The sequence below is a fragment of the Rhinichthys klamathensis genome, unplaced genomic scaffold (assembly GCF_029890125.1).
Source record: "Rhinichthys klamathensis goyatoka isolate OS25496 unplaced genomic scaffold, OSU_Roscu_1.1 h1tg001217l_1, whole genome shotgun sequence".
Taxonomy (NCBI): domain Eukaryota; kingdom Metazoa; phylum Chordata; class Actinopteri; order Cypriniformes; family Leuciscidae; genus Rhinichthys; species Rhinichthys klamathensis.
This window is the reverse complement of record NW_026607386.1, coordinates 13152-28701: the sequence shown is the minus strand read 5'-3', so window position 1 is coordinate 28701 and position 15550 is coordinate 13152. Positions and strand designations below refer to the sequence as shown.

At 38.6% G+C, this 15550-nt stretch overlaps 1 protein-coding gene across 1 annotated transcript; it reads right to left on the bottom strand.

Annotated features, from left to right (window-relative positions):
- Window positions 1–756: 756 nt before the first annotated feature.
- Window positions 757–9195, bottom strand: LOC130079667 (P2Y purinoceptor 1-like). Its single transcript, XM_056245009.1, has 2 exons — window positions 9128–9195; window positions 757–1795 (listed from the first exon to the last, which is right to left on the bottom strand). The coding sequence occupies exon 2, from the start codon at window positions 1772–1774 to the stop codon at window positions 884–886; it is 891 nt and encodes a 296-aa protein (XP_056100984.1). The 5' UTR covers window positions 1775–1795; window positions 9128–9195; the 3' UTR covers window positions 757–883.
- Window positions 9196–15550: the final 6355 nt, after the last annotated feature.

The window sequence follows — 15550 nt, the reverse complement described above, 5'->3', positions numbered from 1 at the left end:
GATGGCTCCTACCTGTATACGCGAAGTGGACTGTCTTTATAAAGTATCTTCTTATTAAACGGTCTGGACTCTGACAAAGTTCTCAATGCTTCGGTTTGCAGGTAGGGTCCCTCATTACGCTACCGTGTTAGTGTGGGGCTATTTTGAGCCTTGTTAGTGGTATTAACTAGCGATTTTTATTTGCCATGACTCTATGCCCTATATACTAGCGTTATAGGCTAAACAGTTTTTAGAGATAAAACTCTTTACATTCGATCATCATGAAAACAAATCTCAGAGAACGGTTGACTAGGTAACAATGTGTAATTAGACCAAAGGTTCATTTTGCGCCGGAGTTCTCCTTTAACATGACTGAAACCAGGGGTGTCCAATCCTGGAGGGCCACTGTCCTGCCAAGTTAAGCTCAAACCCCAATTAAACACACCTGCTAATCAAGGTCTTTCCTGGCATACTAGAAAGTTCCAGGAGCGTTGAGGAAAGTTGGAGTTAAACTCTACAGGACAGTGACTCTCAAGGACCGAGTTTGACTGAAACCGAAAAGAAAAATAGAAGTGGTTTCAAGTGTGTTGAGCTCAAATCATGTTCATTCAATGTCATATTTTATTGACTCTGTGTAGTTTTGCTTACCATGTCCATGTAAAAATAAATATTAATTTGATTTTATTTATTTGTGCTGAAATACTGTAGAGTTTGATGGAAACAACCTTTGACATCAGTGACTAAAGATATAGATTTTCTCAGTCCTTTATAATTTTGCTTAGTTTTGCTTCATTATATGCATTTAATGTTGTGTTTTTCCCTACTTTAAGTGACCAATCACGACAGACCTGTTGAGAATTAAACAAATACACGGTCTAGAATCACACACAGACCGTGGTTCGTTTCAGACGCTAATGTTGAAGGGTTTCTTGGAGGGACTCTCGAGGCAGGGACAGAACTCGGACCACTCCATCTTCGAGATGTAGAGCAAAGGCTCCATGGTGCAGCTCAAGTCCATGATGGAGAACACGGCGAGAAGAACCTTGCAGTGGAGCGTCTTGAACGAGTAGGTGGAGGCAAACGGCAGCAGAGCAACCGGAGGGAGATAGTTCACCACGATGATGGCGAGGACGATAGACACCATTTTGAAGGCTCTCTTCTTCAACGGGTTCATGACTTCTTTCCCTGCCACGCTTTTCCTGAGGACCCAGATGATGGACAGGTTGCAGAACACCATGAGGAAGAAGGCAGCGAGGATGACTCCGCTGAAGACTTCGTTCACACTCAAGACGCCTAAAAAGCATTTGGTCAACGAGTAGGCCAGGATGAGTCCCCAAACCACCATGGAGACGCCGATTCGGATGCGATTGTCACGGATCCCGGTGAATAAAATGGGATGGACCACGGCGACATACCTGTCCAGACAAATACAGGTGAGAAATAACGGAGTCACGTCTTTCAGCCCGTAGGCGAAGCGTTGGGAATACCAGATCTTGGGATTGTTGAGGTACAGCCGGTTGACCATGTCCACCGGCGTCATGAGGCCGAAATATGCGTCCAGGACCGAGAGGTTGAAAATAAAGATGTCAGACGTCGATCCCTCGCTCTTCTTCTTCAGAATCTGCCACATCACGAGGGCGTTCATTGGGAATCCAGCAACCAGGTTTAATACTTTGACACTAAAGTAGAGGATAAACCAGTGAGGAGCCACGGCACAGGAATCGTACTGGTACCACAGCGGACGGCGCCACCCGGAGGCGGTGGAGTTCAGGTTCGAAGCCGAGATGTTTTCCATGAGGAATGATGATGAAATAAGCTGTGAACGAGAACGACTGTTATATATACATGAATTCAAGATCAGCCATGATACTTTCAAACCAAAACCAAATATCTAACAATATTTTCAAAAGTCTGTTTCTAAATTAATGGGGTCATAACACGAGGAAACTTTTTAACTAGTTTGTACAAAGTTTAAAACATTGGAGAAGATTGTTGCAGCCAGTAATGGCCATGGCTCTACTAGTTTTGACTAGTCAAAGTTTCAATTCCAGATTTCTATTCTGCCATCTTGACCCGTAATTGGCATTGAGATGTCGTCAACATGACCGTCCCACAGGTGGGACGTTTGCCATTATATTTTTAAAACAATAATATCTTAGTTAAAACCTTAAGTAATATTGAAAAACTATATATCATTTGAAAGCTTACAATCTCTAGTTTCCATATTTGGTGACTGATCTTCAAAATATATTACGGAGGAGCCGTAATTTATCAATTTGCAACAAGAATATTTTCATACTCCTAAGGCGTGTTCAGACCTTTATTTTGAAATAGAGATGAACATGAAAAATCATGAAAAAATGGTATAAACCTCAGTTTGTTTTCATGCCAAAAGTTCAAAAGATAGCATCCATTCAATTATTTTAGAAAAAAAGGTCTGAAAATGTTTTAAATATAAAGAAAAAATAATAAATTCATCATTTAGTGATGTGGCGGCGAGTTATAACGCACATGCGTGTTCTTTGTATGCGTTTCTTAGAGGTTGAATTCATATAAAAATCTGCCAAACTTCTCATATTACTTCTGAATAGGATGTCTACTTCATAAATTGTATGAAAATTGTGGAAATAATGGTTCAGATAACTCAAAACACATATGGAAATGCAGGTGCCCTTATATGGGCAGTAATGGAGTCTGGTTGTCATGAAAAAGTTTGGTACTGCACACAAACAAAATCATAATGAAAGCTCATTTTTTGAGATATCAACCTAAAATTTTAAACACAACTTGTTCAGATTTTTGGCTTTGATTTTTCTGCAGTTTTAGAGTAGCGCAGGTTTTGAAAATATATATTTTATATAAAATATGAATAATTAATTTTTTTACATTGTACATTTGCATAAGCTCAAACTTCTATAACTTTTTTTCTGTTTCACTTTCTTAATTTATTTCACTTCTACAAAAATCTGCCAAATGTCTTCTTTAAAACAAGACCAATCTTATGTCTATATTCCAAAGCATTCATGAATTGCAACCATTTAAGTTCAAAATGTGCATTTTCATGTCTATTCAAAAAAAGGGTGACACTTAACAGGTTAAGAGATCTACAGTGCTAGTCATATACTTCTATTGACTTACATTGGAAAATATTGTCTGAAAGCTACAGAGGAGTTTTGACCAGTAGAATTTGTATTAAACATAATGCGAATGAGAGATATCTCATTGAATTCTCATTAGTAAAAATATAATTCGAGATATCTTAAATTTGACTGGTCAAGCAATGATATCTTTAGTTCCTCATCATTTACATTTTAGTTATCCGAAAGTAACATTACTACTAAAATTTTCCATGAAGGATCATTAGATTTAATGAGAAAGGGCTGAATTAATGAATGACTATATCAATTTTTGTGTGCAATTGATTATACCCACAAAGGAGATTCAATTTAATCCAAATAATAAATTGTATGTTACCAAAGACATCAAGGAAATTATGGATAAAAGGAAAGTTGCAGGAAAACTTTAGTTTAGGATCCAATTATCACTATTAACAAGTTGCACATTACTAGGATATTGGATGTTAATTTATGAAGCAGATCTAATGTCTTATTCTGCATGATCATATTCTACATCCCTTAATTCCACAATACCTAAACTTAACAACTACCTTACAAACTATATTAATAAGCAGTATTTAGGAGTTTATCGAGGCAAAACTTAATAGTGAGAATTGGACGCTAATCTAAAGTGTGACCAATTAAAAACAAGGACTTTATAGAGAACTCAAACAGCGTTTAGAGGAAGCCTTTGGTTTTGATTTAATGGAAAACTTCATACATAAAACCTGAACCAAAAATCCTGTCTCCAAAAGAATGTAGGGATTATAGATAAATTATTATTAAGGGATTATTGGAGCAAGAAACCAGATTATTTTATAATTTTTCATGTCTAAATATGAGTGTTTTGCTCTAAAACTAAACTAAAAATGTGCTCTAAGATTGTGGGTCAGCCACTTCAAAAATTATACGAGATATATTATCATAAGGTTGCCCAACAGTATTGTCTCGGAACCGAATCGTGTTGTATAATGAATTTGTACTTTTACAATACAATTGGCGTTACAAGGTCCCAAGATATAATCGAATTAGATTAAAGGATTCCTTCGTGCATCAAGCTGTGTTCGAGTTGAATATGTTTCATAAAAATTACATCTATAGCCTACCGGGGGTTTTGATTGTGTGTGTGTGTGATTGTAAAGGTTCTGTTTATGTACTATGGTTTTGTATTTGTGAATGAACTTACTGTAACGCAAGACAAATTTCAGACTGTCTTAAAGTTATATCATATCACCATCATAGTCATAATAGAACTGGTTTACTAGTCAAAATGTAATGGTCATATCTCGATTAAAGATTTTCAATCTGATTTTTGACTATAGGAAGATGGAGATATTTAAGTTTAGCTTTTTGACTCGGAAGAATGCCATAGAGACAATTGCTTTATAGATGTAAAAGGCATGCAATAGGCATGCAATATGCAAGAAATATCTTTGCTTTATAAAATACAGATTTTTTTTTTTTTAATATGAAAAGAAAAAAGTAGGGGGTTTTTTTGTTGTCAAAATGACATAGATTATGAGTTGTACAGCTTTGAGAAGTTTATGTTGAGGTTTAAATTGCGGCAGCTTTCATTCCCAAACGAACCCATAAAAACATCACGCATGCTTCCCTACATTTACTCACTCGAAATTTAAGTAAGATGTTTCATCTCGACTTGTACATGTCTGGTGCAACATCTGCCATAATGTAAGAGAAGTGTTTCATGCACTCTCACTGAAGAGAACACTGATCTTCTGCTGTAATGCAACACTGCCAGCTTGTGGACTGTTACATTAATGCCAGAGTTATTAACCTGCACTAAGCAACACTAATGTCATTACTCATTATTCTAATACCAGTTATACTTGAAGACATGTTTAATTTGACTGACTGCTTTGAATCTGAAGCATAAACCTCTCCGTCGCACATTAATTTGCACTGTTTTACGTTTTTGATGCGTAATTCCGTGTTTCTTCAGGCTCTGAAATCACAGCGTTACTGGATACATGGCATAGGCCTACTGAAGACATTTTACCAGATATGAATGCATCCAGCTATTATTTAATAATTCCTGAAGACTTCCATCCAGTAGCGGTCCCCGTGTCAGTTATATCGCTATGGCAACAGGATGGATCTAAGTAAAGTCTAAATAAAAACAATTTTGGTGTTTGACGTGTTATTTGTGGGCGGAGCTAACACTTTTTGGCGGCAGATGCAGAGCCAATGGGTGGAGCGAGACGGTCCAACCGTGTCCAACGGTCGTCGCGACGCGACAAACGACGCTACGGCTAGAAGAGCAACATACAAAGTATGGCAAAAATCTGACATTATCAAGTCATATGAACAAGATGGTTTGAATGTGATTGAATTCGAGAGCGTGGCTTCAAATGTTTTTATGTAACACTGATAGCTTTTGGGATGTCCTGCCTTCGGCTTTGTTTTGTAAACTGGGTGGAATTCACTTTCTACTCAAATGTGACTGATTTACTCAAACTCCCGGTGAAACTATCAGCATTCCACCAACAAAGTTTTATTATTTTGGAAACTGGCACACATGCATAATTTTACCCACAATAGGCCTACTTCGAGTCCTTTGTAGAATAACAGATATATTTGACATAGAAACACGTCTCTATTGTACGAGGACTGGTTAAGCAGGAATATTCTGTAATGGACCTAATGGATGAGAATGGTAATATCTTGGATTACAATGCCTTCACTCTAAAACACGGATTTGCCTGTCATCCAAAACAGTTATTAATGCAACACCCTCTGGTATAAAAATTTTAATGAAGTGTTCCTTATCATAGGCTACTCAAAAATTACGGCAGTCCTCATTATCATCCAATCTTGCTACCCCTGTCAAATTTTAAGAAATAAATGATCATACATTTGATAAAGATACTGTAAAATATTTTAGAACAGCTTTAAGATTTCTTCTTCCCCCCCAAAAGCAAAAGAGACACACTTTAAGATGCCATATATCCTTCCAATAAATTTCTGAATTTAACATTTAATTTTGAAAATGTGCCTTGTCATCTTTGTAAATGTCTCTCTGAAGATACAGAACATATATTTTTTCATGTAACTTCTCTAAATCCTTTTGGAGAACATTAGAGCCGATCAGCCCTACACACATAGGGCCGCAAATTTCTCAAGGCCCCGCCTCCTCCTCAAAGCCCCGCCTACCCCGTAAGGCCCCGCCTACTCCTCAAAGCCCCGCCTCCCCCTCACGGCCCCGACTCCCCCTCGTGTCAGAGCGCGTCAATCAAAGTTTATAACATCGATGAGAAAATTAAGCGGAACTTTCCTTCTGCTCACGAAAAGAGAGAAAAAACACACCATGAGAGAGAATTGCGGGAACAGCGATCAGGCAGACTTGTGTTCTCTCCTCTCCAAGTTTGATGTCAGCAAACGAACGGTAAAGTTAAGTTGATGTGCATCTCTCTCTACTAGTCTGGTGAAACTCGAAAAATTAGAATATCGTGCAAAAGTTCATTTATTTCAGTAATTCAACTTAAAAGATGAAACTAATATATTATATAGACTCATTACATGTCAAGTGAGATATTTCAAGCCTTTATTTGTTATAATTTTGATGATTATGTAAAAAAAAAAATATATATATCTGACTGTTTATATTTATTTATATATGTGAATATGTATGTACATGTACATGTGTAGGTATGTTTATAGGTGTATGTGTAGAATGTGTTTTTATATATGTGTATATTTCATGCCCGTATGAGGGTACATATGTACGTTGATATGTGTATATATACATGTGTATATGTATGTGTATATCTGTATGTGTTTGTGTATTCACCTTTTCCATTTATTTGTTGTATTTTTAATGTACATATTTTTCAGGACCCCAGGAAGAATATCTGCAGCACGGCTGTAGCTAATGGGGATCCTTTCAATAAAAACTAAAAAACATGGCTTACAGCTTATGAAAACCTTTTCACAATATTCTAATTTTGATATTGGGATTTTCATAAGCTGTAAACCATAATCATCAAAATTATAACAAATAAAGGCTTGAAATATCTCACTTGGCATGTAATGATATAATATATTAGTTTGAGTTTCACCTTTTAAGTTGAATTACTGAAATAAATGAACATCCCGAGAGGAGGAGCTGGAAGTCAAGCTCCACCCATTACATCCCGAGAGGAGGAGCTGGACGTCATTTGGCTCTGCAGTCAGAAAGTGACAGTTCCACAGTATTAGTCTATGGAAGCCACGGAATAAAATAATTAAAACGCTTATTGCAAGTTTATATCTCACAATTCTGACTTTTATCTTGCAATTCAGAGTTTATATCTCCCAATTCTGACATTTATCACATTTATCTTATTCAGAGAAGAGCAATCAGAATTGTGAGATATAAACATGATTTCTGACTTATTCCCTCAGAATTGTGATATAAACTCGCAATTATGAGTTATAATGTCCGGACTGGGAGATAAAAATGTTAAAGGTTTAAATGTTATCATACCTCCTATGAACTGCATGTGAATATTGTAGATCTATTGTTTACATCGAAATCATGCTTTAATATTAGACCAATTCTGCGTTTGCGTCATGTCGTAATTACTGTAATTTCGAGATGATAACGTGACGTTGATATGACGTCGTCAGACTGGGATTTATGCATTTCTATGGCAAGGAGCTCTCAGAAAATTCCCAGCTTTCAAGTTGTAATTACGAGCTCTACGAGAACGTCAATGCTTTTTAGTTGAAATCTTGTAAAATGAGTATTTACGGTAATTACAACATCTGTCTAGCCTGTCCGTTTAATGGCTTCGGTACGAGATATACTTTTGTCATTTTGACTAGTCAAAATATAATTAGAGACATCTCTAACTACCTATATGCATGACGTGTCAATTGACAATTTCAAACGTATACAGATATCTCTAATTATCATTCTAGTCAAATATGACTCATCAAAATAAAAGTCTCACTGTGTAAAATAGTAATTTCGGCACAACAGCCGTTCGCGTCGGAGGATTATCCGTTTGTCCAGATGATCGTTTTGTAAATGAGTGTTTGCAAGAAAGCATGACATAAGAACAATTCTGGGTTCCCCAAAGAACCTTTAAGGCTGTGTTCACTCTTGGCATGTTTGCTTGGATTAGACGAACTCTAGTGCGATTGCTCTGTTAGTGCGGCTCATTTGAATAAGTGTGAACGCTGCCATCCGAACCAAACAAGCGAACCGAGAGCTGAAAAGATGGATCTCGATCCGCTTCCAAACAAACTCTGGTGCGTTTCGACTGAAATATGAACACGATACGGACCGAAGACGTGTGAACGGACCAACCACTCGAAGATGAGACACTAAAGCACTGAATGCTTAAGCACACCTGTTTCTCATTAGTCGCGATGTTGCCCATCACAGTTCAGTACAGGCGTCAGAACCGCGCGTTATAAGCTCTTCACGAGTTTTAGCTGGTCAGAATACCATCATATGTAGCTACGCACACACAACGAGCGCATGTATCCCAGAACACAGCATTGTTCTGGATGTTCAGTCTCGAAATAAAAGCAGACCAATCAGGTTGTGAGAATATCCATCCTTTAGGTTCGGTGTTAAAATGCCAATGTGAACGCTAAAGCGGACCAGGACTACTTATTTTTCTTGGTCCGGATCAAATGAACCAAGTCAATTGTGAACACAACAGAACCATTTTTTTATTTGACATTTTATCTATCTAAAGAAGCTTTTTCCATTAAAAAGAACCCTTTCTTTATGGAACCATCAATGCCAATAAACAATTGTTTTTAAGAGTGCGCTAGTAAACCTAACATTTAAAATATTAAAACATAACATGTTATAATGAAAGCTTTAAATACCTTTAGCGTTCAGGTAGATCTTATCAATAAAGCTTTGTCCTGTTGTCTTACACGTCCTCAGGATTTAATTTTGTGCGTAATATTTACTCTCAGATTTCTACTCAGCACAGAGCTTCCACAGAGACTGAATGCAGAAGCAATCGTGCATATGATCCATTAAAAACACCAACTCTACTGAGGACACATACCGTTACTCACACAATCCGCTGATCTTCTTTCCTATGCAGTGATAGCCAATCAGAACAGCAGAAGGCAACGGAGAAACTGAGTTTCTGACAGAGAAATCGGGTCAGTTTTGCTATTAACAAGTTGTTTTTTTGTTGGTGCACAACTTTACCAAAATCATACTTGAACCTAATATTGTCATGACCCCTTTAAATGAAGATAAACTATGAAATATTTGACTGATAACTCACAGTATGGAGGCGTCCTGCTGCGATCCACGTCTCTGCCGGAGTCTCTCTGACCATCACCGACTCAGACCTGTCCTTAGTTCAGTGTCTCTCTCACGGGACATTTGGACACAACCAATTGTTGCGACTCTTTTGGGTCAACAAGTCTGTAATTGGCTGAAGAGGAGGAAAAGTTTTGTGATAAAGTCTCTGCACGATCAAAGTTTTGTGATGTAACTGCAGAGCTTCAAGTCAACAAGTGATGCAAGGAACAAATGAGTAAATCTACTGTAACATCTTGCAAATACTCATTTCTGGCTCTCTGCCACTGAGTCCACAGCGGTGGGGAACGATATATATATGAGCTTACGACTGATTTCAGTTTAACAAAACACAGTTTCATTTCAGTGAACTCAATAACTCTGACCTTTTGTCAAGTAACCGTTTAGAAAAGGTCCATCACAAGAAAGGGTCATTTTAACCAAATCAACCAAATTTCAGAAAGGTTTTAGAGGTGTGTTGTATGCAGTTGTTTTTATAGAAGGAAACAAGATATATTTCAAGTTTCAGTATTATTTGTTCTTCAGACTATATCAGCTGTTTGAAAAGTGACCCACGTTTTGGATTTCGACCAGTGAAAATGGGTAAAATTTTGAATATGGAGCCACATTGAGATCTCTATATCTCTGGAACTGAACCATGTTGGGTCTTAAAAATTAAGACAGCAAAAGAAAAGTTTATTAAGAATCAGAATCGAAAAGGATATTGAGATCTCTTTAATAGTTCTTGAGTTACAAGCATGCAAACTTTGGAAAAAGAACATTAATGGCACTCAGACAGGTATGCTCTATACACACTCTAAAAAATGCTGGGTTTTAACCCAATTTTGGGTCAAATATGGACAAACCCAGCCTTTGGGTTAAATTTTTAAGTTGCATTTTTAATCCAACGTTTGGGTTTTTCCATGTTTGACCCAAAATTGAGTTAAAACAACCCAGCATTTTTTAGTGTTGATAAAAAAAAAAACAAGATACATTTGTAGTTTTAACATTATTTGTTATTCAGATAATCCTCTTTAAAAGAAAAAAAAGCATCAGTTGTCTGTAAAGTGACACACATTTGGTTTTTGAGCACTGAAAATTAGTACAATTTACTCATGGAGCCGGATTGAGATCTCCATATCTCTGGAAATAAACCATATTGGGTCTTAAAAATTAAAACAGCAAAAGAAAAGTTTATTAAGAATCAGAATCGAAAAGGATATTGAGATATCTTTAATAGTTCTTGAGTTACAGGCATGCAAACTTTGGAAAAAGAACATTTATGGCACTCAGACAGGTATGCTCACTCTAAAATATGCTGGGTTGTTTTAACCCAATTTTGGGTCAAATATGGACAAACCCAGCCGTTGGGTTACATTTTTAAATTGCATTTTTAATCCAACGTTTGGGTTTTTCCATGTTTGACCCAAAATTGAGTTAAAACAACCCAGCATTTTTTAGTGTTGATAAAAAAAAACAAGATACATTTGTAGTTTTAACATTATTTGTTATTCTGATAATCCTCTTTAAAAGAAAAAAAAGCATCAGTTGTCTGTAAAGTGACACACATTTGGTTTTTGAGCACTGAAAATTAGTACAATTTACTCATGGAGCCGGATTGAGATCTCCATATCTCTGGAAATAAACCATATTGGGTCTTAAAAATTAAAACAGCAAAAGAAAAGTTTATTAAGAATCAGAATCGAAAAGGATATTGAGATATCTTTAATAGTACTTGAGTTACAGGCACGCAAACTTTGGAAAAAGAACATTTATGGCACTCAGACAGGTATGCTCTATACCACTCTAAACTATGCTGGGTTGTTTTAACCCAATTTTGGGTCAAATATGGACAAAACCAGCCGTTGGGTTACATTTTTAAATTGCATTTTTAATCCAACGTTTGGGTTTGTCCATATTTGACCCAAAATTAAGTTAAAACAACCCAGCATTTTTTAGTGTTGAGATTTCCATATCTCTGGAAATAAACCATATTGGGTCTTAAAAATTAAGACAGCACAAGAAAAGTTTGTTCAGAATCAGAATCTAAAAGGATATGAAGACGTCGCGAACAGTTCTTCAGTTACAGACATGCAAACTCCATGCAAAAAACGAGCTTTTTCCCATTTTTGAACCGTCACCGTTGGCTTATAAAGCAACAAATATTACTAAAGTCATCAGATTTAACTAATAGACCTACCAATCTCTGTGTAAAAATAAAATAATGATGCTCTCGTCTTTCTGAAGTCATTTTCATCCCCCAGTAATTTGGCTCCGAATCCTATGTGAAAACTGTCATTTTGACCCCCTAATTAAAATAGTGAATTTATATACAGCCATTACATTAAATATTTTGGCTTTCTTCTTCATTTATGTATTTCTTTCATGAATGACCCAAAAGTATGTAGCTATGCTTAAATTTGTCTAAAGATTAGCCATGAATTATTGAATGAAGCATTTTTTTCTCCTCAAAACGGGGGTAAAGTGGGTCAGTGATGGTGAACTGTGTGCCTCCAAATGCAGTAATTACTATTACAAATTCATTTACATAAATTTAATTGTACAAATACTGTTACAAAATGTTGAACTTACATTCAGATTGTCTGATTATTAAACCAAGGTGCAGCAGAATAACACACCGTGTATCAGTAAATAGTTTTTCTAACAGATGGTCATTTTTAAATGAAAATCCATCCAGTATTGCGCAAAAGAAAACAAAGTTCAGAAATTGCATGAACATGGCCTTGAAACGGCATGTGAGACTTTTTGATTGTTGATGGGTGTCATTGCACCTTGTGGCCGCTAGATGTCGGGAAAACGCCGCAAAAGCGACTCGCTTTTCGGCGGCTTCATTTTCCACTGCGAATCCAGCAGGAACACACTGTACCGCATATGAATCACATAATAACAGGCTAATTATATATGTGCGCTTTGGTTATCAATTTCCCTGTATCAACACACATGTAAGGACAGATGAGCGTGTATTTCCAGCAAATTCACCCTTTCAGTTCCAGCCGATCTGTTACTAAGTTGCAGATTTGTATTTCTCCATACGGAACATTCATTATTGGCTCGTCACATTGTTGACGTATCCCGGTCGCAGTATTGCATTGCGGGTTTATTAGTGAACAAAACGCTGATACAGTGTGAATAGTCATATAGCTTATATATAGTCGGATATAATCTTGCGTTCGGTTCCGAGTTAAACACTAAAACAGCTTCGTGCTCAAACAGGGAAAACGGGAAACTGCAGCAAGAATAAAGCAACGCGAGCGCGAGGAAACCGGAGAGGAGGGGCGCGCGCGTTTCCTCTCCGCAGCAAGAATCCATTGAGAGAGAGAGAGAGAGAGAGAGAGAGAGAGAGAGAGGGAGAAGAAAGGAAAACCAGCAGCTCCACGCCACTCCTTTGTTTTAGGAAATCGCTTGAATCTCGCTCGAAGGACTGGAATGATGCATCGCGTTTCTCTCGCGTTTTCCCGCGACGCCTGTTTTTAAAGGCGAACTTCATGCTTTTGCGTTTAATTTAAGTGGCATCGACAGAAGAGCGTTGAAGATCTGAAACCTTCAGACGCATTAAGCGTTTCCTCCGCGTTGACCGTCCATGTGTGCTAGACTCGTTTTTTGCACCGTTTTCAGTTTCTCACCAGAGGATATTCTACGCGTTCCGAAGCTCGGAGGTGTTTCTGCTCGTGGTTCGAGTCTGTTATTCGCGTCCAGGCCCGAAATACTCGCTCCTCTTCAAAGGCCTTTAATGCGGCACGCGCGCGTCAGTCTGTAACGGGTTTTAACGCGTCAGATGAGCGTCAGTTCTGATCCGTAAAGCGCCGCTGATCCTCTGCCAGAACATCTCGTCTTCGTTATTCGCTCTTCATACGCAACATCTGCGGCCCTCTTCAATGTTAATGTCGACCGACGTCGCATCTGTAATGCTGCCCGTGAGCCGCGGGATCCTGGAGCGCGAGCGGGACCTGGACTCGGGTTCTGCGGGGGTTCGGGGGATGAAGCGCGGGGACCCGGAGCCGGAGGGCATCGCGGCAGCGGGGGATTCGGTCGGGGCTGAGTGCAAACGACCGCGGATGGACGGAACCGGAGAGATCGGACAGGTAAGCGTTAAAATCACGATTCTGTGCTGTGGTGAAAGAGACGCGTTTGTGTTTATGTAAGAATACACTGTGAAAAATGCTGGGTTGTTTCAGTGTTCCCCATGTTTAGGTCAAATATGGACAAAACCAAACGTTGGGTTTAAATTTTTGAACCCAACGGTTTGTTTTGTCCATTTGACCCAAACAAATAAACGGACAAATCCAACCGTTTGGTTTACCGTTACAGTTAAAATTTTAAACCCAACGGTTGGTTTTGTCCATATTTGAACCAAACAAATAATCAATATGGACAAATCCAACCGTTTGGTTTATAGTTAAATTTGAAACTCAACGGTGGTTTAAAATTTAAACCCAACGGTTGGTTTTGTCCAAACAACCTAGCATTGTTAGAGTCTAGGCTCATATGGTTCTGTGATATTGTACTGTTATATGAGATGAAAACAAAGAGTGATGATTGGGGCACCAAAGGTGAAATTTCAAGGATCAGCCACTGTGAAACTGAGGGACTCTATCACTGTGTGCAGCGCTTATGATCCTCAGTGCTGTAGATGTTCCTGAATCATGGAGTTGATTTCCCAGTCTCATCCGAGGCCTTTGCTCCATCTCTCTCTCCATCCTGCGGTACTTTTCCATCCTCTCACACGAGCACTTCCTCAGACTCCATGCATGTAGACATGATCTCATCTCTCATTTCTGCAGTTTATCCATCTATCCGACCCTTTCCCTCTTTCTTTCTTTCCGTTCGTTCTTTCTGTTTCTCCGGTAAGTGATCTAAAGTGCTGCATGTCCTAATGGCTCATTTTCACTGGCTAATGCCTCACGGTTTCTCTGAACTGCACCATGACGGGATTAAGACTGAGCAGATGTGTGTGTGTGTGTGTGTGTGTGTGTGTGTGTGTGTGTGAAAGCTTGCCCGTGTAGCCCAAAAAAGGTATTGATCCTGCTCCGAGAGAGTGTCTGGAAATTTGCCTGCAGCGAGTCAGGAATGAAGTGGGGGTGCAGGAATCAAACCATTCGGTAACAAGAGACGCGCATTTATGAAAAGCAAGAGATGCAGGAAATTAAAGGAGTGAGACGTCTATAAACACACAGCTCTTTCATCCAGCCTTCTAAAAACACATTTCCAGTGACGTATGAAGCAGTGAAACATGAGCACAGTTTGGGTAAATCCTGGAAGAATAGTGATTTTCCCATTATTTGTTTTTCTAGTTCAGTCTATGCTGTGCTTTCCTTTAGAAGTTGTTGTTTGTGAATGAAATGTATGTGAACGTCTGCACTGATATTAAAATCACATCAGTTTACTGCTGCCACACACACACACACACACGAACACACACACGAACACATGCATGCATCAGAAGAGGATTTGCTGTATCACTAACAGTAAAGAGGCTTTTTGTTGTGCTAAAGAGATCTGTACTTGTTTCAGAGTGGCATTAGTCTCTGATCTCCCATTTATCCTGACGCGGGCTGCTGGGGGGGGGTTAATACACACACACACACACACACACACACACACTGATTAGAGATTTGCAGATAAGCCTTTGCTTTTTTTTCTACATCATGCACAGAGTCGCATTTATTGAATATCCTCAGGATTCTGCTGCGATGCTGTCGGGTCGTACACAGGCTCATCACACACACACACACACTCACATCGTGGCTGTAACGTGCCCTACTTACCCCACGTCTCCAGTAATTACCCTTATGGGATTGCACACATGTGTTACCATGGCAACCTTGAACTTTGACCCCACGAGCGGAGCAGTAAAGTCGGGGTGTGGTGGCGATGGGATTGCGACAGACAATAGAAGCACATGCGTCTGATTTCCACCCGCGCCTCGGCCGGTTCTCTGCTCATGGAGTCAAGAAAGTGTTTTTGCGTGTCATTAGAGCATCCGCTGAGGTCAGGGGTCGCGGTTTAGTCTGTGCATCGCGTCTATCCCTCTATGATATTGGTGTAAGATCATCTTTGGTCTTTGTTTTGATGTTTGATGAAGTACACAAATACAGTTTCAAGCGCATGGTCTTCAGCACTAGAGTTATAGAGTATTCTTCAGTATTAGAGTTATAGA